The 26,260-nt window shown below is 42.3% G+C and overlaps 1 protein-coding gene across 6 annotated transcripts in view; it reads left to right on the forward strand.

Annotated features, from left to right (window-relative positions):
• The window catches only part of mib2 (mind bomb 2), a 239,197-nt gene that overhangs the window by 51,572 nt on the left and 161,365 nt on the right, over window positions 1-26,260 (forward strand). For 2 of the 6 annotated variants that reach the window (XM_070090836.1, XM_070090839.1), the window contains exons 2-3: window positions 4,579-4,916; window positions 22,540-22,804. The exons of 1 other annotated variant lie outside the window; for it this stretch is intronic. In XM_070090836.1, coding sequence (XP_069946937.1) covers window positions 22,573-22,804 — 232 coding nt within the window. In that variant the 5' untranslated portion in view covers window positions 4,579-4,916; window positions 22,540-22,572. Of the gene's footprint in view, window positions 1-3,378; window positions 3,438-4,578; window positions 4,917-22,539; window positions 22,805-26,260 lie in introns of those variants that run through there. 3 more of the 6 variants (XM_070090837.1, XM_070090838.1, XM_070090840.1) reach the window with 3 other exon arrangements.

Consider the following 26,260-nt stretch of genomic DNA (forward strand, 5'->3'; position numbering starts at 1 on the left):
CGTCGAAGTAGAAGCCCAGAATAAATTTATATTAATAAAAATAAAGGAAAAGTTGCTGGGAACCCAAGAAAGGAAACCATAGACGGTCTTTTAATGAAAGTGAGCACATCCACATTGTAGTGCTGCCCTATTCTGTAATAGTGTAGGAAAAGTTAATAGGGAAACGAACGGGAGGAAGAATATAGAAAGAGTATGGAAAGTTGGTTTGTGTTTTGCCCGCATGGTGCGGGCAGAAACTGCCTGGTTGATCCAGCAATACCCAGGAAAGTCTGGTCTCGGACAGGCTGCGTGAGTAATACTCAGAAAAAAGTGATCATAGCTATTGGAAAAAATTCTAGATGACTCAAAGGTTCGGTAAGTTTGTCATCATCTCTCACCTCTACCAACTCTGCCTAGCACAGGCTTCTGTGTGGTAGGAGGCACATATCGTTCCAGGTCATTTTGCATTATATTATTTTCAGCTCAAGAAGTGTTGGTAGCTCTCGTCTTAGCCCACAAATCGCGTCTCGGTCTCTGACCAGTCAGGCTGTTGGAAACTGAGAAATACACACATATTTATAATCTCACAATTAGTAAGCCCATATTTTGACTAACATTTGCTACTGTATGAATAACATTGTGATTTCAGGATAAGTAGTATCTTGTTAAACATCCACCCTGCAGCATCAGTCACTGGAAAAACCCCAAGGTCAGTTTCACTGCACTGCACATCTTTTGGCTATGTAAAACGCCACGGCCTCCTGGCAAAGCCACAAGTGCTTGAAATGTATGGTCATTATTCTGCCATTGAAGAACTTTTTATTGGTCTATTGTAACTTCTTCGGTTTACAGATATAACCTATGGGTGTATGCGTGTACGGATGCATGTGCGACTGCTTGTGAGAGGTGAGAATCAGCTGGTGGAAGAGACGTAAGTAGTGTGAGTTAAATTTAGGCCAGTGTTCTGGTGAGTTTGGAGTAGGTAAATTGATTATCTTGTGAGCTGGCTCATTCCTGCGTCATGACGGCCTGCCTGCTCACACCTGCCTGTCCACCCGCCCCTGCCTGCATGCCTGCACACCTGTCTCTGCCTGCTTGCACACTCGCCCTTGCCTGCCCGCTCGCTCCTGCCTCTGCCTGCCCTATGGCCTGATTGCTTGATTGTCTTCCTGCCTGAGCACTTGTTCTTTTTTTTGCTAGCCTGCCAAATTGCTTACCTTCATACCTTGTTGCATGCCTAGTTGCTTATTTACCTGCATTTACATCTAGACACATTCCCGGAGTCATTACCCCCTCCCCTCACGGCCCGGTCCCAGACCAGGAGTCCCTGCCTGATCGGTCAAGTTATTAATGGTGGCCACATGCAGGCCAGAATAGGCGCCACAGCTTTGCTGATCAGGAAATGACTTGATGTTAATCAAGTTCCCACTTGAAGACATCTAGGTGCCATTTGGTAATTCTCCTTATATATGAAGGGAGGGTGTCAAGACGTATTGATACTTTTATACCTAGTGCACATGTCTGCATAAATAAATCATTACGATTGTGACCAGTTATGAACATGTAAACAAACCATACCACGGGTGGGGTTTGATCCCGCGGTCAGAGAGTCTCAAACTCCAGATCGTCGCGTTAGCCAGTGGCTAACCGCGACGGTCTGGACCGCGGGATCAAACCCCACCCGTGGTATGGTTTGTTTGCAATCGTGCCATTACGATTTCGTGAGTCATAAACGTGTAACTTGTTCAGCTATGAGAACTTTGCTGCCCAGTCTCTGGACCTATTGTGCCTCTGTAATCTTTTGACTACCGCCCGCAGGATGGGTATGGGATGTATAAAGATATTAAATTAACTCTTATTGCACATCAGTTTTTCATTGTGGGTATTTTGCACCGTCTTCAGAGATCCTTGCTATCGTAGGATGGGATTTGTGTGCAGCTTCGGGATCAGTCCGTCCAGTATTTTCCTTGCTAAAATTATGATACATCTTTCTCGTCCGGGTAAGAATTAGTGTAAAATACTGACGAATGTGAGAGTAGACGTACAGTATTAGGATATTTTGATGAAGTGAGCTGTTCGTGGCGAAACGTTCCCTTGTTAAAATATGCTAATACTGCATATGTCTTATTTCACATCTTTCTAGTCTACGTTCTAGGAAATACAGTTGGAGGGGCTTGAAACGTTCAGAATAATTTACATAATTGACCCAGACGTTCAGAATAATTTACATGCTTGACCCAGACGTTCAGAATTTACGTGCTTGGCTCAAACGTTCAGAATAATATACGTGGTTGACTCAGACATTCAGAATAATTTACATGCTTGACCCAGACGTTCAGAATTTACGTGGTTGACTCAGACATTCAGAATAATATACGTGCTTGGCTCAAACGTTCAGAATGATTTACGTGCTTGACTCAGACGTTCAGAATAATTTGCATGCTGGACTAGGTTTACACGGGCAGTGAAGGTTCTCTACATTTTCCAGATCTACGATTTCGCCTGCCTTGAAAAGAAACTGTCATTTGTTTGATTGCCTGCCTGTCTATACTTGTTTAATTGATGGCTTGTTTGCTTGCTTGCCTGCTTGGTCCTTTGATTTGTTGGCTTCATTGCTTGCTTACCTAATTTCTTGTTTGCCTAGTTGCTTGTTCGTTTGATTATTGGCATGCTTGCTTACTCTGTTGCTTGCTTAACTGCTCTCTTGTTTACCCTGGTGAGTCAAAGTAGAATGATGTGGGGATAATACAGTGTTGGTGTAGTGGGCGCCGGGGCTAATACTATGAGCCGATGATCACAGTTATTTTTGACGCTGAGAGTAATTATCTTTTTTTTCCCGTGATGCGTTGAGTGTGCGTGCGCTAGCTAGGTGTGTGTGTGTGTGTGTGTGTGTGTGTGTGTGTGTGTGTGTGTGTGTGTGTGTGTGTGTGTGTGTGTGTGTGTGTGTACACCTTTATAAGTTACAGACGTCTTAAATTTTGTTATGTACACCTTCAGTATCGGCTCTTTCTTCCGTCTCGTCTAGTGATTCCTTGATACAGGAACAGTACTAGCTGAATGGGGTCTTTATACTCTGAATATTTTAGCTCTCCACTCACTAGCACACAAGCTTTATTCAGGAACTATACAAATATTTAACACAGTAGTATAAATTTATAAAATAGCTCTGAGGGCATATAGATGTTTTACAGCATGCACCAATGGTACGTTATGCAGATTTAACGATGGATAACCCAATAAAGTCTGTGTGCTCGTTTCCTCTCTGATCTTTAACCCTTTATCATAGCACGTAACAGAAACTTACAAAGCGGTTCACGCTATATAAGAACAGCGGTATTGAGTGTATGTGGAAAATTAAAATACATTACCCCCGTACCTTCAATTTGTTTTTTCTCTTAGAGGCGACCAAGCCATCAGGAATGATGAGAGCGTGCGGGATCCAGCTGCCACACGAGGAGGTAACTATCTGTTGCCGCCGGCAAACACCTGTTCTTTATTAGACTCGTTTGCCATGGATCTAAACGGCTTGTTGCCTACAATAGTGAACAAAAGACACTACAAAACTAGCTTTTATTGAGACTATCCCAGTGAAAGAGTATTCTGCAACCTGTGTCTGTTCATTTCCCGTGCTTTTTAAAACATGTTATTTTTATTTTAGTAAAATACTCAGTAATAAAAATTTATTGTGCATATAAAACTACAATAATCCAAACCGAAATGTGTAATAAGCACTGGCCAGCGGGTAATGTATACTTCAGGCTCGCATAACAAACTATTTTAACTTTACTACGTTATTTTTATGAAATGCTGTCGGGGAAAGGTTTATAATTCTCCCTGTTAGTGATAAGCGGCAGTTATGGTGGCGGGAGAGTTAAAAGTTGAGCGGAGCAATGAGATGTAACGTAACCTTTTAATAGTTTTACGTTTGAAGCGAGCACTTCGCATAGCTTTAATAATAGGTTAGATGGCAGTAATTGAATGTTGGTCCTCTGCATATTTTGGCGATAAAATATTGTTTAAGAAGTCCATTATTGAGTGAGTTCTGCCACGGAAATATCGTTTTGTGTTGGGCAGTTTGGAAAGCCCCAACGAAACCTAGCATTGATCCATTCTGGGCAGAAATGAAACTGGTGTGTTTGTTTACGTTCGCTGTGATGGTCAGGTGCGTCGACTAACTTGATACTAATGGTTGATTGTTGCTGACGCGGCATTACAGCCAAATTAAGGTATTATGTTTGCTGATATCAAAGGTATTATGTTTTACTAATAACAATTTCCACAAGAAATAATTACCTCGTGGTATAGATAAGTTGTAAGTATCGTAAAATCCAAATTAATTGAGTTCCCCCTGAGAACCAACATTCAATAATAGCTGCTTAGACAAATTTGCGAGTTTAAATGCATGGAATAACTCGCAAATAACTCACACTTAAGAGAAAATTTTTGACAACGTTTCGGCAAGTCTTAGATTATTATGAAGACACAACAATGTATTTTTATAATGGTTAAGGACTAACTGAACCTTCGTCTAAAGTTTCCTCTTCTAAGTTTGTGTTATCTGTGAATTATATTACAATGTTATTTTTTCTGCTTTTGCAGTGGTGGTGGGAGCATCGTATTGGCCAGTTGCCCTCTGCTGTTGGTGTCTGACCTGGCTCGTAACAGGATCATTGGCCAGTCGTCTGGAGAACCATTAGTGACGGCAGCTCCGAGGCAACCTGCCTATAGACAGCCTAAAAGGCAGTCCTGAGGATATCTAGTACCTTTATTGATCTTAAAACTTAATGAGAGACTTCATCTGTGATGCTAATGATGTGAATACTAGTTTAAGGAGATAACACAAGGGAGCCTCCAATGCCATGTCAAAAATGTGATTGGACGGATAGTGTTGTGGCCTGGTGACCGTCTCCCAGTATCCTTGTGTTAGAAGTGCACAGGTAAGATTCTCTATTCCTTAGCCCCCAGTATTTTGTATTATGTTGTATTTTGTGAAGAGCTAAACTTGTATGTATCATTCAGCGCAAGGAATGGTGGAGACTCGATCCTATATTCGGTAATCGCGGCCCGGCTTCGGGCCAGTTTGTTTGCTGGTGATCCCCAGTAAAAATAACTTTTCTATTGATCAAACTTCGGTACGTAAGCAGTGTTCGGCTACCGAATTCCGTATGTTAATAACATAGACATTATGAGAACAAAATATAATTATCTCTTAGGATGTCATATTCCTTCTCACGGGATGGGTTTCATGAAGGAATTGAAATGTATCAGCCTGAGCTGAGAGATTTCTGGAGAACGATAAGGGGGATATCATCACTTATCCCCTTCCCTCCTCCTTCCCCATCCCTGGTGTAACAACATAGATGGGAGAGGGAGTGGAGGTGGAGGGTGGGTTATCAGCGTTTTTATAAATTATTTCTTTTTCCCCCTTTTTTTAATCTGTGAAAAACATATGGGTGTCTAATCTATATTTTAATATGAAAGTGGCATTTATGCAAAAGTTGAACTATATAAAAGATATCCGTAGTACTCATTTGTTGAAGATTTGGAAAAAGTTCTAACGTCAGATCTCTTTACTATTTATCAATTACCTGTGACGTACTTGTGACTTGTTCTCTTCATCGCAGCCCGACCGTCTTGTTGATCGCCTGGTCAGTCAGGCCGTTTGTACTAGCGACTCGCAGGTCCACATACCTATCACAACCCCACTGATCAGGAATTTAAAGATAGTGGTCCAGTTTTTTCTTGAAAATATCTACATTCGTACCGGCGATATTTCTGCTGATAGGTTGAAGTCTTGGGACCACGGGTAGAGATGATTATCCAGAGTTAGGTCACCCCTAACTGACTCATCATATTTCTAGCATTACTAAGCAGTCAGTGTGTGATCGCTTTACAAATGGCTCCGGTGATGGAGGAATGCGTTTAGTAGTGATTATTATTGTACAAAACTACCAGTGGAATCTTAATTTTTTCACAGCTGAGGCGCATACCATCCTGGCGTCACTTTTATTAATTATTCTATCTCAGGAAAATAATCTCAACAGTATGCTGAGGTTCAGGCTGCTGACAATACATCCTTCTGCATCCTCTTGCCCAGAAAAGAAATAACTGAAGGATGTTTAGCCCATGCCAATTGTAAATAAGAATGTGTATTTTTTTTCAGTCGCTCTGGACACATTGCCTTTTGAAGAATCGTCATTATAAAACGTCTGTGTATAGGTTGAGAACTGGGCACATATCCCACCTCACCTATGGATATCTGCAAGCGATCTTGCTTCCCTCTGTGCTGCTCGTCACATGCTAATGGCTGCCATTTGTGGCATACTGTGACGACAACAGTACACGTAGCAAAACAGGTCTTCGGGATTTGCAGTATTTGCTCTAAGGAGGAAATTGACTTAGAACAAATCGTTGTGACAAGGCTTCCTCTGGTTTTTTTTTCCCTTCATTCCTGTAAGAAGTACGAACTTCAACCAACTTGTGGCATATTGCTGACTGAGCTGCAATTTTTGTATACTGTCTGCTCGCGACTTCAGTGTAAAAAAAAAATTCTTGTAGTTTTTCTATAATTCCCAAGTGCCTTCCGGGACCCCAGTAAACTTTTAGATCCCGAAGACTTAGGATATTTTAGCTTATTTTCAAACTTATTTTACTGGGCGAGAACGTTAGCTTAAGGAGGCCTAGTTTTAGTTTAAGAGTTGGTGGTTAGCATGCATGCAAGCGTTAGCTAAATTTAAGTATTGCAGTGGTGAATGACCCTTTGGGTTTTGTCTACTTGGAGTTTCCCTTGGGGGTATTCCGGGGATCAACGCCCCCGCGGCCCATGGACCGGTGGATCAGGGCCTGATCAGCCAGGCTGTTGCTGCTGGCCGCACGTTAAATTTTTTAATACATCCAGGGCAAATTAAATTTCTTATAGACATGTTACCGGTATTACATAGTTTTATGAACTTTTTTGACAGAATCCAAGTCAGTAATTTTAGAATAATATTTATAGTTTGAAAGATATTGTTTCTTTACTGTCAAAAGTTCAGAATGAGCATTGCGCCTTTTTTTTTTTTTTTGTACATTGTTTTCTTAAAATAGATCCCGAAGAGATAATTACTGTAGTAAGCTTCTAGACAGAATGTTTTCGTAAGCAGACCGTTCTTGACTAAAACTTAAACCGTGATATGTTGTAACTGTGTGGATTACTATTATTATTATAGGATAGGATAGGATTTCGTTCGGATTTTTAACCCCGGAGGGTTAGCCACCCAGGATAACCCAAGAAAGTCAGTGCGTCATCGAGGACTGTCTAACTTATTTCCATTGGGGTCCTTAATCTTGTCCCCCAGGATGCGACCCACACCAGTCGACTGACACCCAGGTACCTATTTGCTGCTAGGTGAACAGGACAACAGGTGTAAGGAAACGTGTCGAATGTTTCCACCCGCCGGGAATCGAACCCGGGCCCTCCGTGTGTGAAGCGGGAGCTTTAGCCACCATTATTATTATTATTTAGGGGTCATATCAGGTTTGATCCAAGGAAATTAGAGTTATCCGTATAGAGCTGTAATAAAATACGTGCAAATCAGAACTAAATGTTTTGAACCGTTGCTAGTGGCTACATGTCTCCTCCCCGTGGCCAGCTCTGCCGGTGAGAACCTAACATTGTACCACTAACTTATGACGCTAAAATAAGCTATCAGATCATTTCTGATGTGGACACAGTGCTTCAGGTTGACCTAGATATGTTGATGATGTGGTCGGAGAAGTGGCAGATGCAGTTCCATGCAGACAAGTGTAAGTTTCTAATCCTAAGGGAATAACTACGACACTTGTAAGCTAAACAGTGTAGATCTTTGAATACGAAAAAGATCAAGGAGTTCTGGTTACCAGAAATTTAAAGTCAAGACAACACTGCAATAGTGTTCGCAATAAAGCTAATAGAATTCTTGGAATTGTATCAAGAAGTATAAATAATATAAAAGATTATGCTTCAGCTTTAAGTATCTTTGGTTAGGCCTCGTTTAGTACTGCTCACTTCTGTTCTCCATATAACAGGATGGACATAAAAGCGATCGGAAATATGCAGAGAGGAATAGCGAGGTTGATTCCGTGTATGTATTAGAAACCTTGCGAAAATAAATAAGCTGAAGGGGAAATATGACTGAAGTGTACAAATGAAAAACGGGAATAAATAAAGAGGATATTCATAGCGTGCTGAAAATATCTATCCAAAGCAGGACTCGCATCAGCAGATTGAAGTTTGGAGAAGCACTGGTTTGGCAGTAGAGTTGTAGATGAATGAAACAAACTTCAAGGTAGCGTCATTCAGACAAGAACTTTGGGTAGCTTTAAATATACAGTAGGTTGAACGGGTACATAATCGGGTGTTGAGTTGGTATCGTAGGGGTTCTTAAGAGGAGATATCGAGGATTGAAGGTAGACACACTTGTTGGATGGTAACGATATATTGTCAGACTCTGGTAATGGGAGATGGAGCCCAGCCTCTGCCTTGTCCTGCCTATGTCAAACGCCGACTGAGGCCGAGGTAGCTCGCCTCACACTCAAGCTGCATCCTGTGACGTCATACAGTCACAGGCCTAAGGGGTCTTCTATATAAAGCACATGGATGATACTATGATATGCTATACAACACAGGGATCAGCAACTATGCTGACAGCTCGGTCATGTTACGTATGTCGTCTCGACATACACTACTATCTTATAGGCTGAACAGGCAGGTGGTTCTGGGCTGATTCTATACAATAACAAATTCATATATAACTTAGAACTAATGGATGGTATCATAATGGATGTTAACAAAATGAGTTTTACGTAATGGGTGTTAACGTAATCACTTTTAACGTAATGAGTTTTAACGTAATGCATTACAAACTATAAGAACAAATCATTGTACAATATGGGATGGAATTGATCAATTGATCTGTATTCATGCACTCATGGATTCTGAGGAAGAATAAATATATATATATATATACAAGGTGAAATTAACAGCAAAGGCGTCTGGTGCACTCAGATCATTACTGTCAGATTCTCAGAATACGGAGGGAACGTGAATATGAAAAAAAAAAAATTCTGAAAAGCTAATCAGTTAATAACAAACAGTTGACAATTTACTTCATCTCAGACATCTAGTTATACAGATTATGTACATTTAAACCCAATTCTGTGAGGGTGAGGTTTACATATGCAGAATGGTTATCATCTCTGGGAGGATCGAATTCCTCTGCAATGGCTAACACATGCCTTGACTGAGGGAGGTCTGACCGAGTATCTACAAAAGAGACTTGTGGGTTTCTCATTACTTGTTGAGTATGCAAGGAGTAACGACATTCAGGTTGATTATCAGACTGAGTATCTGAGGTAGAGGGTACAGAGTCAAGAGGATTTTCAGCATCTGTCACATTAGTCTGGGTAGCAATATCATCAACATCGCATACAAATTTCATATGATCTAAATGCTATTCTTTGTACTTACCAGTACTAATTTCTCTAACCTTATACTTATTGCCAGAGATATGTTCTACAACTCGATAAGGTCCGACAAACTTTTGATCGAGCTTAGGCATTTCGGATGTTTTGTTGAAATTTGTCAGCATTACTCTCGAACCTACTTTGACTTTTGATGGCTTAGCACGGCTGTTAGTTACGCTAGTAAATTCTGCTGTTGATTTATGAAGTGTTTCACGGATTCTCCTAAAAACACTGAGCCATGCTGGTACAAGTTGCTACGAAATCATCAGGGTTGTAATTAGGCTTCGGAGTGGAATATAACAACTCATAGGGTAAACGCTTGTCTACACCATACAATGCATAATGTGGAGTATCACCTATGGAAGCATTGTAAGCAGAATTTATGGCACATTGAACATCTGGTATGACTTCATCCCAAGTTTCACTATTGGGGTTGAAAGTGGCTCTCAGGACATCAAGTACTTTCTTATTGGTTCGTTCGGCTAACCCATTGCTGGCAGGATGATGAGGAACAATGGTGGATTTAGAGATCTTGTACAAAGTACACAAATTTTCAAGAATCTCATTACAGAATTCACCTGCAGATAATGCGTTCTTTAAACGCTTTAGCTACTGTCTCTGCAGTCTTATCTGCAATAGGAACTAACTCACAATATCTGGTGAAATGGTCTACCATAACACACAGATGTTTGTTGCCTTGGAGGGAACATTTAAAATTGGTTAATAAGTCAAGGGCAACTCTTTCCCACAGTTCGCTAGTGGTTGGGTACACTTGGATTGGATTAAGACCATGATTAGACCTATCTATATACCTGCGTACAAAATGCCTTATTCCCAAGTTGCTGTCGCAGAGGAATTGATCAATCAGATGCTCAATGATGGAGTTATTGCACATAGCAATTCACCCTGGAATGCGCCCTTGATCCTAGTGCCTAAGAAGGATGGCACTTGGTGCCCGGTGATTGACTTTAGGAAGTTAAATGCGAAAACCATTCCAGATCGCTTCCCGGAGGATCTCACCTTCAAGGACCATAACATTGTATCGATCGCATCTGCTAGAAAAATGACAGGATGGATAATGAGAACCTTCAAAACGAGGGATGCCAAGCCCATGATGACACTCTTCAGGTCACTTGTTCTATCTAGGCTGGAATATTGCTGCACACCAACAGCACCTTTCAAGGCAGTTGAAATTGCTGACCTAGAAAATGTACAGAGAACCTTCACGGCGCACATAACAGAGATAAAACACCTCAATTACTGGGAGCGCTTGAGGTTCCTGAACCTGTATTCCCTGGAATGCAGGCGAGAGAGATACATGATTATATACACCTGGAAAATCCTAGAGGGACTAGTACCAAACTTGCACACGAAAATCACTCACTACGAGAGCAAAAGACTTGGCAGACGATGCAACATCCCCCCAATGAAAAGCAGGGGTGTCACTAGCGCGTTAAGAGACCATACAATAAGTGTCAGGGGCCCGAGACTGTTCAACTGCCTCCCAGCATACATAAGGGGGATTACCAACAGACCCCTGGCAGTCTTCAAGCTGGCACTGGACAAGCACCTAAAGTCGGTTCCTGATCAGCCGGGCTGTGGCTCGTACGTTGGTTTGCGTGCAGCCAGCAGTAACAGCCTGGTCACAGACTGGGCCGTGGGGGCGTTGACCCCCGGAACTCTCTCCACGTAAACTCCAGGTAAACTTTCTGTACTAGGTGACCTTTTACGCAATATCGGAGATAACAAAGTCTTCTCGACCCTGGACTTGTTACAAGTGTTTTGGCAAGTCCCTCTTCACGAGGACAGCCAAAAGTTAACTGCATTCTCCACTCCCACAGGTCATTATCACTTCCTACGAATGGCTTTTGGATTACGATCGTCTCCTATCACGTTCTCTAGACTCATGACCAATATCTTTAGAGGTCTTATAGGTGAAGCACTTATGGTGTACTTAGACGATGTAATCGTCATGTCCGAAGATGTGGATACACATCTGAAAAGACTTGATATAGTACTTGGCAAGCTTGAAGAAGCCAATTTAAAGATCAAACTGTCCAAATGTCAATTTTTCAGATCAGAAATTAAGTTTCTGGGTCACGTAGTCACCGTAGAGGGGTTACGACTGATCAAAGTAAAGTAACTGCAGTACTAAATTTTCCAACTCCCAAAACTGCTGATGCTGTAAGATTTTTTGTGGGTCTAGCAGGTTTCTACAGATTTTTCATTGCAAATTTTTCTTCAATAGCAGCTCCGCTAACTGAATTGCTTAAGAAAGATGCTCCTTTCGTTTGGACCTTCCGTCAAGAAAAAGCATTCCAAACTCTAAAAGAAAAGTTAACATCTGCTCCTATTTTGAAATTCCCAGATTTTTCTAAGCCTTTCTATCTAACAACTGATGCTAGTTCAATTGGCATAGGTGCTGTACTAGCTCAGAAGATTGATGGCAAGTACAACACAGTTGCATTTGCTAGCCGAGTCCTTATGAAGGCTGAACGTAATTATACAGTAACTGAGCAAGAAGCTTTAGCAATAGTATGGTCTTTAAAGCACTTCTGAGACATTATTTACCAGTACCCTGTTCATGTCTTGACAGACCATGCACCACTGATACCTTTATTCCAGAACAAACAACCTACTGGAAGGTTAGCCAGATGGACCTTGACTATCCAAGAGTTCAATCCCACCTTTGAACATTTACCTGGCAAGTCAAATGTAGTCGCAGATGCTTTATCGCGACACGTTAGTGTAGTTACTGCAGATCCTCCATTTACCGTCGAGGATGTCAAAAATGCCCAAAGAACAGATCCCATGTGGTCTGGTGTGATTCGATTCCTGCTCCAGGAAGATCTTATTCTTACTGTGAAGCCACCAGCACCCATTAGTGACTTTGTAATGAGCCAAGAATTACTGTATCGAACAGCCGAGTTGGGTACACCAAGCAGAAGAGTGTACCAGTTAGTAGTTCCACAGTCACTAGTGAACGTAGCTCTACAGCTAGTTCATGATGCACCAGGTGTTGCACACCCTGGTATGGATCGTTCTGTGAAACAAGCCAGAATGAAATACTTTTGGCCACGTATGGCAACTGACATTTCCGAGTATGTTAAGAAATGTAGTGTCTGTATGCAACATAAAGGAAATGTCAATGGTCCTAATCCAATCCAAGTGTACCCAACCACTAGCGAACCGTGGGAAAGAGTTGCCCTTGACTTGTTAACCAATTTTAAATGTTCCCTCCAAGGCAACAAACATCTGTGTGTTATGGTAGACCATTTCACCAGATATTGTGAGTTAGTTCCTATTGCAGATAAGACTGCAGAGACAGTAGCTAAAGCGTTTAAAGAACGCATTATCTGCAGGCATACCACCCCTAAGTCCTTAGTAACAGATAATGGAGGTGAATTCTGTAATGAGATCCTTGAAAATTTGTGTACTTTATACAAGATCTCTAAATTCACCATAGTTCCTCATCATCCTGCCAGCAATGGGTTAGCCGAACGAACTAATAAGAAAGTACTTGATGTCCTGAGAGCCACTATCAACCCCAATAGTGAAACTTGGGATGAAGTCATACCAGATGTCCAATGTGCCATAAATTCTGCTTACAATGCTTCCATAGGTGATACTCCACATTATGCATTGTATGGTGTAGACAAGTGTTTATCCTATGAGTTGTTATATTCCACTCCGAAACCTAATTACAACCCTGATGATTTTGTAACAACTCGTACCAGCATGGCTCAAAGTGTTTTTAGAAGAATCCATGAAACATTTCATAAATCAACAGCAGAATTTACTAGAGTAACTAATAGCCGTGCTAAGCCATCAAAAGTCAAAGTAGGTTCAAGAGTAATGCTGACAAATTTCAACAAAACATCCGAAATGCCTAAGCTCGATCAAAAGTTTGTCGGACCTTATCGAGTTGTAGAACATATCTCTGGTAATAAGTATAAGGTTAGAGAAATTAGTACTGGCAAGTACAAAGAATCGCATTTAGATCATATGAAATTAGTATGCGATGTTGATATTGCTACCCAGACTAATGTCACAGATGCTGAAAATCCTCTTTGACTCTGTACCCTCTACCTCAAATACTCAGTCAGATAACCAACCTGAATGTTGTTACTCCTTGCGTACTCGAGAAACCCACAAGTATCTTTTGTAGATACTCGTTCAGATCTCCCTCAGTCAAGGCATGTGTTAGCCATTGCAGAGGAATTCGATCCTCCCAGAGATGATAACCATTCTGCATATGTAGATCTCACCCTCGCAGAATTGGGTTTAAATGTACATAGTCTGTATAACTAGATGTCTGAGATGAAGTAAATTGTCAACTGTTTGTTATTAACTAATTAGTTTTTCAGAATTTTTTTTTTCGTGTTCACTGGGCGAAACATCTGGGAGTCGTAACATCATACACCAGACTGCAGTGAGAGAGCTAGCAGTCAAAGTGACATCTTCTATGTGCAGGCTGCTCACTGAAGCTTGTGACACGAGGCTGACACAGTGTGTCATTCTCTCGACAGTTGGAGTTATAGCAGAGGTTAGTCTAAGCGTCCCCAGACTTGTTTCTCTACATATAACTGCACTCTGATGGTCTGGAGGTGAAGTGAAACAAATCTCGATGGGAATCGTAACAGGTACGATTCTGCAGAACAACACGAGCGGCGAGCATAAAAGCTTTCTGTACAAGAGGGCTCGGTCACTCGGAGCTGTCTTGACATCAGCTGTCAAACGTACTGGTCACACGGGTGACTTAGCACAGTGGTGCTACTCAGGTCTGGCTCAGACCTCACTGGACACACGGAAACTTTAAAAACACACCGCTGTACAACATGTGAGAACACTGACTGAGAGGAATTAATTAACACTCGACATATATTTTCTCAATCTTCTCGACAATATTAAAATAATTACTAGAAACACTCGATGTGACATCATGTGATGTCGCGAGGTGACGTCAGCAGCACTGTGACGTCACAGACATCTCGAGGTGACGTCAGGCAGACATCGTGAGGTGACGTCAGCAGACATCTCGAGGTGACGTCAGCAGACATCTCGAGGTGACGTCAGCAGACATCTCGAGGTGACATCAGCAGACATCTCGAGGTGACGTCATGAAGTCGGGCAGCATCGTGGGTGATGTCAATGTGATGCGGGCAGCAGACCACAGCATGTGGCCTGGGACATCTGGTAACTCACGTGGCTGGTAGATCCACGTGACATCGTCCACACCCAACGTGGCGTCGTGATCCACGTGGTGTCGTGATCTACGTGGCATGCTGATCCACGTAGCTTCGAGTGGCCTCGGGCACTTGGATACACAGCTCTGGCAATGAATTCACATGGAAAACAGCAGAAAACACAGCAGAGGGAGTGGGCAGTGGTGAGTGTATGGTAGTGTGGTGGCGAGGAGCGTGGGTGAGTGTATGGCGAGGGGAGCATCTGGCCATTCCTCCTCCTCCTCCACCCACAAACACGTGGAGAAGCTCACACTGGACGCAGAAATCACCACAAAACTCACCTCTGGCTTGCTGAAACAGCTGTGCTGAGCTGAACAACAACAACAGCAACATACAAGTGACGCTGAACACGTGACTTGAGAAACAGCGTGGTCACTGTAGCGTGGGGTCACTGTGACGCTACTTACAATTCTCGGAGAATTTCGGCAAATTTCAGCCTGGATCCTGCTTGTACCTGTGTCTGGATGCTCAAACGTGCAGACACAACATCAGGATAACTTGTTGAGAGACGGATGCTTCTTGTATGGGATGATGAAGTGAAGATGACTTCATACCTCTCCTTCCTCTCTCACGGGCAAACACACTGCTGCAACCACCGCTGGTACCAATATAACGGGGTTTGTTTGGTAGCAGGTAGTAAAAATGAGCGAGCTAGCAGTCAAAGTGACATCATCTTTGTGCAGGCTGCTCACTGAAGCTTGTGACTCCTAGGCCGACCGACTTGACAGACACAAGTGCTCCCCCTCCACGGACTGGCTTGCGGTCACTCCCTCACACTGCCCGTTGTATACTCACTCCTACTCAATTAAAGCCAAACTAGTCCACGGCCGTATCATTGCTACCTACGCTACCTTCATCGGCACTAAACCGCTGTTCAGCAGCAAGAACAGTAATAACAGTGGTTGTATAGCATATTAGTATCATCCATGTGCTTTAGATAGGAGATCCCTTTTAGGCCTGTGAGTTGTGTGACGTCACGGGATGCGCATGTGTACGGTCGTACCTCTGCCTCCCTCTCAGTCGGCGTAGACATCCAGGCTAAGACAGACAGAGGCTGGGCTCCATTTCCCATCATCACAGTCTGACAATATATGTTACCATCCAACGTACACCGTGTACGTTAGGCCCATATTGGAGTATGCGGCACCAGTTTGGAACCCACACCTAGCCAAGCATGTAAAGAAACTAGAGAAAGTGCAAAGGTTTGCCACAAGACTAGTCCCAGAGCTAAGAGGTATGTCCTACGAGGAGAGGTTAAGGGAAATCAACCTGACGACACTGGAGGACAGGAGAGATAGGGGAGACATGATAACGACTTACAAAATACTGAGAGGAATTGACAAGGTGGACAAAGACAGGATGTTCCAGAGACTGGACACAGCAACAAAGGGACACAGTTGGAAGCTGAAGACACAGATGAATCACAGGGATGTTAGGAAGTATTTCTTCAGCCACAGAGTAGTCAGGAAGTGGAATAGTTTGGGAAGAGATGTAGTGGAGGCAGGATCCATACATAGCTTTAAGCAGAGGTATGATAAAGCTCATGATTCAGGGAGTGACCTAGTGGCGACCAGCGAAGAGGCGGGGCCAGGAGCTTGGACTCGACCCCTGCAACCTCAGCTAGGTGAGTACACAGCTCCTGGCAGGGCCAGGAGCTGAGTATCGACCCTTGCAACTACAATTAGGTGAGTACACACACACACAAAACTCCAGAAAGTTTATGACACAGGATTTGCTTTCCATGAAACTGTGCTGGTTGTCATTTATACTTTTGTTCCGTTCCAGGTGCTCCACCACTCTCCTCTTGATAATCTTCTCCATGACTTTGCATACTATACATGTCAGTGACATTGGTCTGTAGTTTGGCACCTCTTTTCTGTCTCTTTTCCATTTTTAAAAAAACGAGACAGAAAAGAGGCGCTAAACTACAGACCATTGTCACTGACGTGTACAGTATGCAAAGCCATGGAGAAGATTATGAGGAGGAGAGTGGTGGAGCACCTGGAACCGAACAAAAGTATAAATGACAACCTGCACGGTTTCATGGAAGGCAAATCCTGTGTCACAAATCTTCTGGAGTTTTATGATAAAGTAACAGAAGTAAAAGACAAGAGAAAAGGGTGGGTTGATTGCATCTTCTTGGACTGCAAAATGGCCTTCGACACAGTTCCTCACAAGAGATTAGTGCAGAAACTAGAGGATCAGGCGCATGTAACGGGAAGGGCACTTCAATGGATCAGAGAATAACTGACAGGGAGGCAACAACGAGTCATGATGCGTGATGAGGTATCACAGTGGGCACCTGTGACGAGCGGGGTCCCACAGGGGTCGGTCCTAGGACCAGTGCTATTTTTGGTACATGTGAATGACAAGATGGAAGGGATAGACTCAGAGGTGTCCCTGTTCGCAGATGATGTGGAGTTAATGAGGAGAATTAAATCAAATGAGGATCAGGCAGGCCTTCAAAGAGACCTGGACAGGCTGGACACGTGGTCCAGCAACTGGCTTCTTGAATTCAACCCTACCAATTGCAAAGTCATGAAGATTGGAGAATGGCAAAGAAGACCGCAGACAGAGTATAGGCTAGGTGGCCAACGACTGCAAACCTTGCTCAAAGAGAAAGATCTTGGCGTGAGTATAACACCGAACACTTCTCCGGAAGCACACATCAACCAGATAACTGCTGCAGCATATGGGCGCCTGGCAAACCTGAGATTAGCATTCCGATACCTGAGTAAGGAATCTTTTAGGACACTGTACACCGTGTATGTCAGGCACATACTGGAGTATGCAGCACCAATTTGGAACCCGCACCGGGTCAAGCACGTTAAGAAATTAGAGAAAGTGCAAAGGTTTGCGACAAGGTTGGTTCCAGAGCTAAGGGGACTGTCCTATGAAGAAAGGTCGAGGGAAATAGGCCTGACGACACTTGAGGATAGGAGGGATAAGGGAGACATGATAACGACATACAAAATACTGCGTGGAATAGACAAGGTGGACAGAGACAAGTTCCAGAGAGGGGACACATAAACAAGGGGTCACTCTTGGAAGTTGAAGACTCAGATGAGCCACAGGGTTTAGGAAGCATTTCTTCAGTGATAGAGTGGTCAGGAAGTGGAACAGTCTGGCAAGCGATGTAGTGGAAGCAGGAACCATACATAGCTTTAAGACGAGGTAGGATAAGGTCATGGAGCAGGGAGAGAGAGGACCTAGTAGCGTTCAGTGAAGAGGCAGAGCCAGGAACTGAGTCTCGACCACTGAAACTACAATTAGGTGAGTTCAGTTAGGCGAAAGGAGGAAAGAGAGGGGATGGAGAAGACAGACAGGAGATCCCAGACCCAGGAAGATCAAATACAGCCTCCCTCACAACTTCCTATAGAAGCCTCCCAACGAGGTCAACCCTAGTGCAACCAAACACTCTAAATCAAAACACCCATGCCACATCCAATGCCCCCACCCACTACATTACAAACTCCACCCCCACAGCAACAACCCATAGTTCCTTACCAGGTCTCCCACTTCCCCAACCCCAATATACCTCCCAGACCACAGTCTTAGAAAAGAAGTTGAAGGTGTGGTATACAAATGCAGATGGAATAACAAACAAGTATGAGGAGTGGCACGAAAGAATCAAAGAGACATCCCCAGACATAATAGCACTCACAGAAACAAAACTCGCCAGAATAATAGATTCAATCTTTCCATCCGGATACCAAATCCTCAGGAAAGACAGAGGGAGGAGAGGGGGAGGAGGAGTTGCACTGCTCATTAAAAACCAGTGGGGTTTTGAGGAAATGGAAGGAATGGATGGCACGGGCGAAAGGGACTACTTAGTAGGAACAATCCAGTCTGAGGGACATAAGGTGATAATTGCAGTAATGTACAACCCACCACAGAACTGCAGGAGGCCAAGAGAAGAATACGTTGAGAGCAACAGAGCAATGATCGACACACTAGCCGAGGTGGCCAGGAGAGCACTCATGGGGGGAGCAAAGTTACTAGTTATGGGTGATTTCAATCACAAGGAGATTGACTGGGAAAACCTGGAGCCCCATGGGGGTCCCGAAACATGGAGAGCCAAGATGATGGATATGGTACTGGAAAACCTCATGCATCAACATGTTAGAGACACTACCAGAGAGAGAGGAGAGGATGAACCAGCAAGGCTGGACCTTGTATTCACCTTGAGTAGTTCGGACATCGAGGGTATCATGTATGAAAGGCCCCTGGGAGCTAGTGATCATGTGGTTCTGTGCTTCGACTACATAGTTGAGCTCCAAGTGGAGAGAGTAGCAGGAATAGGCTGGGAAAAACCAAACTACAAAAGGGGGAACTACTCAGGCATGAGGAACTTCCTTCAAGACATTCAGTGGGAGAGGGAACTTACAGGAAAACCAAAACAAGAAATGATGGACTATGTAGCAACAAAATGCAAGGAGGCAGAGGAGAGGTTTGTTCCCAAGGGAAACAGAAATAATGGGAAGAACAGAACGAGTCCTGGGTTCACCCAAAGGTGTAGGGAGGCAAAAACTAGGTGTACTAGAGAATGGAAAAGGTACAGAAGACAGAGAACTCAGGAAAATAAAGAAATCACCCGAAGAGCCAGAAACGAATATGCACAGATAAGAAGGGAGGCTCAGAGACAATATGAAAATGACATAGCATCAAAAGTAAAGACTGACCCGATGCTGTTGTACAGCCACATCAGGAGGAAAACAACAGTCAAGGACCAGGTAATCAGACTGAGGAAGGGTGATGGGGAATTCACAAGAAACGACCAAGAGGTATGTCAGGAGCTCAGCACAAGATTTAAAGAGGTATTTAGAGTGGAAACCAGTAGGACTCCAGGAAATCAGAACAGGGGGGCACACCAGCAAGTGCTGGATGAGGTACATATAACCAAGGAGGAGGTGAAGAAGTTGCTATGCGAACTTGACACCTCAAAGGCGGTGGGACCAGACAACATCTCTCCATGGGTCCCTAAAGAGGGAGCAGAGATATTGTGTGAGCCATTAACAAAGATCTTCAACACATCATTTGAAACTGGGCAACTCCCTGAGGTATGGAAAATGGCAAATGTAGTCCCAATTTTTAAAAAGGGAGACAGACATGAGGCACTAAACTACAGACCTATATCACTAACGTGTATAGTATGCAAGGTCATGGAGAAGATCATCAGGAGGAGAGTGGTGGGGCACCTGGAAAGAAACAAGTGTATAATTGACAACCAGCACTGTTTCAGGGAAGGAAAATCCTGTGTCACAAACCTACTAGAGTTTTATGACAAGGTGACAGAAGTAAGAGAAGAGAGAGAGGGGTGGATCGACTGCATATTTTTGGACTGCAAGAAGGCCTTCGACACAGTTCCTCACAAGAGGTTACTTCAAAAGCTAGAGGATCAGGCACACATAACAAGAAAGGCACTGCAATGGATCAGAGAATACCTGACAGGGAGGCAACAACGAGTCATGGTACGCGACGAGGTGTCAGAGTGGGCGCCTGTGACAAGCGGGGTTCCACAGGGATCAGTCCTAGGACCTGTGCTGTTCTTGGTATATGTGAACGACATAACGGAAGGGATAGACTCAGAAGTGTCCTTGTTTGCAGATGATGCGAAGTTAATGAGAAGAATCAAATGGGATGAGGATCAGGCAGTACTACAAAGAGACCTGGACAGGCTACAAGCCTGGTCCAGCAACTGGCTCCTTGAATTTAACCCTGCCAAATGCAAAGTCATGAAGATTGGGGAAGGGCAAAGAAGACCGCAGACACAATATAGTTTAGATGGCCAAAGACTGCAAACCTCACTCAAGGAAAAAAGATCTGGGGGTGAGTATAACACCGAGCATATCTCCTGAGGCGCACATCAATCAGATAACTGCTGCAGCATACGGGCGCCTGGCAAACCTACGGATAGCGTTCCGATACCTCAGTAAGGATTCGTTTAAGACTCTGTATACCATTTACGTCAGGCCCATACTGGAGTATGCAGCACCAGTTTGGAATCCACACCTAGTGAAGCATGTCAAGAAATTAGAGAAAGTGCAAAGGTTTGCAACAAGACTAGTCCCAGAGCTATGGGGATTGTCCTACGAAGAAAGGTTGAGGGAAATCGGCCTGACGACACTGGAGGACAGGAGGGTCAGGGAAGACATGATAACGACATATAAAATACTGCGCGGAATAGACAAGGTGGACAAAGACGGGATGTTCCAGAGAAGGGACACAGACACAAGAGGTCACAATTGGAAGTTGAAGACTCAGATGAATCAAAGGGATGTTAGGAAGTATTTCTTCAGTCATAGAGTAGTCAGGCCGTGGAATAGCCTAGAAAGTGACATAGTGGAGGCGGGAACCATACATAGTTTTAAGGCGAGGTATGATAAGAGCTCATGGGGCAGGGAGAGAGAGGACCTAGTAGCAATCAGCGAAGAGGCGAGGCCAGGAGCTGTGAATCGACCCCTGCAACCACAAATAGGTGAGTACAAATAGGTGAGTACTCACACACACACACACACACACACACACACACACACACACACACACACACACACACACACACACACACACACACACACACACACACACACACACACACAACGTTCAAGACTTTATACACTGTGTACGTCAGGCCCATACTGGAGTACGCAGCACCAGTTTGGAACCCACACCTAGTCAAACACGTCAAGAAATTAGAGAAAGTGCAAAGGTTTGCAAGAAAGCTAATTCCAGAGCTAAGGGGAATGTCCTAAGAATAAAGGTTAAAGGAAATCGGTCTGACGACACTGGAGGACAGGAGAGTCAGGGGAGACATGATAACGACATACAAAATTTTGCGTGGAATAGACAAGGTGGACAGAGATGGGATGTTCCAGAGATGGGACACAGAAACAAGGGGTCACAATTGGAAGCTTACGACTCAGATGAATCAAAGGGATGTTAGGAAGTATTTCTTCGGTCAGAGAGTTGTTAGGAAGTGGAACAGTCAGGCAAGCGGTGTAGTGGAGGCAGGATCCATACATAGTTTTAAGACAAGATATGATAAAGCTCATTGAGCAGGGAGAGGGAGGACCCAGTAGCGGTCAGTGAAGAGGCGGGGCCAGGAGCTGAGTCTCGACCCCTGTAACCACAATTAGGTGAGTACACACACACACACAATAATAATAATAATAAAGCAATTAATTTAACAAGCACATCAGGGCTGCACATTTGGTGCAGGACTTAATACGAACCATAACCTTGGGAAGTGAATGAAATGACCGAGGAAATTCTTAGTTTTTAGATACTAGGGATAGATTTATTTACTAGTAGCTTGTGAGGCTCTAAACCGGTATGGATAATGGAAAAATGGTATAAATACCAACACGATGGATACACACAGATGTTTCTTACTTCATAAAGTCTGCTGTGTGAATGAAACTTTGTTAGTAAAGGATCACATTATACTACATTTGCGTTTTTATCCACCGAATGGATCATATAACGTAGTATGATTACATGGTGAACTTATAAGTTTCTGACACGATATTTCTTTAGCCTTCTACTTTGATCAATGATTGATAATTTTTTTTTTAAATATACTAGAAATGCTATTCATATATATTTTTTTAAATTACCCCAAAAATGTTCACTATCAAGGCTTTAAATTTATTATGAAATATTTGTTCGGTAAAATTTTCGCTTAAAATGCGTAAATTAATAAACCACTTTTTGAATATGTATCTGATGCTCATAAAAGACTTTTGTGCTACTGTGACTTTTTAATATATTGATATTGTTAAACCATAGCGAGTTTGTATTTAATTGACTGTGGTTGGGTTTGTGGTTGCAGGAGTGCTGGTGTTAGAGGGGAGTGGTAACGAGGATGGGTGTGGTGGAGGTTGGTGTGCGTGTGGTGCGCGGGCCGGACTGGAAGTGGGGGGAGCAGGATGGTGGTGCTGGCCACGCCGGCACTGTGGTGGAGGTGGGCAGGCCTGGCTCCTCCACCACCCCGGACCGCACCGTCGTCGTGCAGTGGGACGCTGGTGCTAGAACCAACTACCGTGTCGGATACCAGGCTGCCCACGACCTCAGACTTCTCGATAATGCCCCCATAGGTAAGTACCAGTCTTTGGTTTTTATTGTAGCTAACTATAGTTTTTTTTTTTTTACCTTGTAGGTAAGCAGTAGCCTTTATGTTCTTGTGATAAGTCAGTGACTTTTTTGGAGGCCGCACCCCATTGTTTCTCAGAATATTTTCTCGGACCCCCTGTCAAAAATCAAACTTCGTTTGTGTGCGAGAGAGAGAGAGAGAGAGATAAAGAGTAAGAGTGAGCAAGTGTGAACGAGTGAGCGCAAGGAGTATTATAATACCAAGGGACAATAAATACACAAGTCAAGGGGGGTGATAGAAACGAAGCTCAGTGCCTTTCAACTTTCATCAAGAGCTTGCAATAGGGGGAGTGAGAATTTGAGCTGAAAAATCAAGAATCCGCCAGCCACTTGTCAAAGAGGACAGAACAACCCGGAAGAAATCGAGACCAGCTACCACTTATCACCCAGGCCAGAAACAGTTGTCAGTTAGTACCAAGGTGCACAGAAAAGTCAGGGAACCTCACAAGCCACATTGCAATATGAAATTCCACTAACTTTATACGATTTTACTCTCACTTGATATGCGACAAAGCCAACAACTTGTTACTAACGTCTAGTTCAGTGATTGTCAAGCAGGGGTAAATTTACCCCTAGGGGGTAAAAAATTACATGGCAAGGGGTAAATATTTGAGGTACGTGGTAATTGAATAATAATTCAATTAAATTTCATTTTGTAAAATCAGGGTTCTCAAGTTTAGTAACAGTGAAGACCAAGGCCAGGAACCGATTGAAAGCCGATGACGATATGAGAGTAACATTGTCATCAGCAGCTCCTCGCATAAACAAACTGATTGACTCAGTGAATCAGCAATGTTCCCACTGATATGTTTCTGGTTTGTTTGGCTTTATTTTTTGTGATAAAAATGGACTGTATAATTATTTCTCTAGAAATGAATGTTTTTTTTTTAGTTTTGGTGATACGAATGTATGTTGCTATTTTTGTGCAAAATCAGAATAATTTATTTTTTATGACCTTTTTTTTCTGTCCCTTTATGATGGCGATAATTTTTTTTTGTATGGAAGTAAGGGGGTAAATGGAGAAATACGTCAAGCCGAGGGGGTTAATGATGGAGGGAAAAGTTGAGAATCCCTGGACCTCTAGCTAGTTAAAGAACGAGTTTGCCTCTGCTGTCTCCCGCCGTCATTGTATAGACTCACCTGAGAATAATAATCATATTTGATGAAGCCTAGGCTGTGTGGACTGCTCATACTTCATGTAGTTAATCACCAGTCATTATATAAGTATATATCTGACTAACATTATTCAGTAATATGTCATATTAGTCACAATCGGGCTTAAGCTTTTTGGTTGATGTGTGTTTGTATAAGCTTTAAAATTTGTTGTAATAGTTTTGTATCAAGTAGGTTTGAGTAGATGTGAGGAATTAGTAGTTTAATGTGCTTTGAAAAATTGTATTCGTAAATTTCCTTTGTTTTGAGTAGCCTAAATGCGTATAGTGCTATAACCAGGAGTCATTTCATTCTAAGGAGACGTACGTGTAAATCATGAATGTATATTCAACGTAATTTTATATAAATAGCAAGAGATAGGTTAAGGATAGAGAAAGGGAATGAATTGTGGGGATGAAGACAATGGAAGGGCTAGTTAGAGGTTAAGAAATAAGGTGTGATTTATAAGATAAGTGTTGGAAGGTGTACTGGGAAAGGAGACTGGGATTACTTCCCGAGATTGCCAGAATTGCGCTCCAACTAGATTGTCTTTTGGGTAGTATCACTGTACTGATGTATATTATGTACTTGTATAGAATTTTTTTTTTAAATTGATTTATCCTATACATTTTTATTCGTTAGGTTCAATATATATATATATATATATATATATATATATATATATATATATATATATATATATATATATATATATATATATATATATATATATATATATATATATATTTTTTTTTTTTGCGAAATTATTGCATACACCAATTTTCACTTGCTATATTCGGCAAGAAGAGCGTTACTATTTAAGCCAAAATAGCAAGTTTTACGTATTCGGTATGTACATGTTATATATATATATATATATATATATATATATATATATATATATATATATATATATATGTATATATATATATATATATGTATATGTATATATATATATATATATGTATATGTATATATATATATATATATATATATATATATATATATATATTTATATGTATATATATATATATATATATATGCAATAAGATCACAGTAAACAGGTGATCTTAAAATATGCAAAACAACCACTGCGAAAGAGTAGTGAAATTCCAATCGCTTTCGTGACTACTCACATTGTCAAGGAACTATGACAATGTGAGTAGTCACGAGAGCGCTTGGAATTTCACTACTCTTTCACAGTGGTTGTTTTGCATATGCATATATGCATGCATATATATATATATATATATATATATATATATATATATATATATATATATATATATATATATATATATATATATATATATATATATATATATATATATATACACACACACACACATACACATATACATACACATCGCGCTCTTAGCCTAACACCCTCATCTGCTCACCATTAGTCTTACATGACAAACGCTTTCTATATATGGCAGCTCCCTCCCTTTCCTCATCCCCTTCACCTGAATACAGAGCCAGCTCGTTTGGACCGAGCTTCCCAGTAATCGCCTAGATCAATTTGAATAGGTAATCAGGTTGTCGCTATGGGAATGGCTTGGGTCAGTGTTAGCCCATGTGTGTTTGAGAGGTATTGGAAGGTAGCCTTGTGGGAAATGTCGCAGCTGTTGAGCAAGGAGTTTTGACCGGTGAATTATCTGATTTTGTTTTTCCATATTGGCCATCTCACCAGGGTAGGGTGAGCCAAACGAAAGTCAGATATTCACCACTATTCAGCAAATATCAATCTTGCAGAAAGTGTGTAGATATCACAATTCAGATGGCCCTCTGAATAACAACATCCTCGAGGACCCCTTCGAAGTGCAGGCATCGTACTTCCCATCTCCAGGACTTTCGTCTTGCTTACCGGCCTCCCTGAATTCCTTCATAAATTTTACCCCTACTCTTAACCCCTAACTTAAGTCAAGCCCTAAATACCTTTCTTTTATACGAATATGACATCTGATAGTTTTAAACTGGCAAGATTACTGGTCATTTCTTTGTCTCATAAGCATGTTGGATAACATGTAAATGTTGCGACTACTTACAAGTAGATATTGCAGCTATTAGCATGTAAATGTTGCAACATTAATCACTTCTAGTATCGGAGTTTTTTGTAAATTATATAATAGTTCAAGTAATGTAACGTTTCCTCTCAAATTCCGTGGGGAAGCAAGTTAGAATTTTTCCTCCGTAAGCAATTCGTGTAGCAGGCGATTAAAATGCCAGGAACATGGGCTATTTAATCC

This window comes from Cherax quadricarinatus, chromosome 33, assembly GCF_038502225.1.
Source record: "Cherax quadricarinatus isolate ZL_2023a chromosome 33, ASM3850222v1, whole genome shotgun sequence".
NCBI lineage: Eukaryota > Metazoa > Arthropoda > Malacostraca > Decapoda > Parastacidae > Cherax > Cherax quadricarinatus.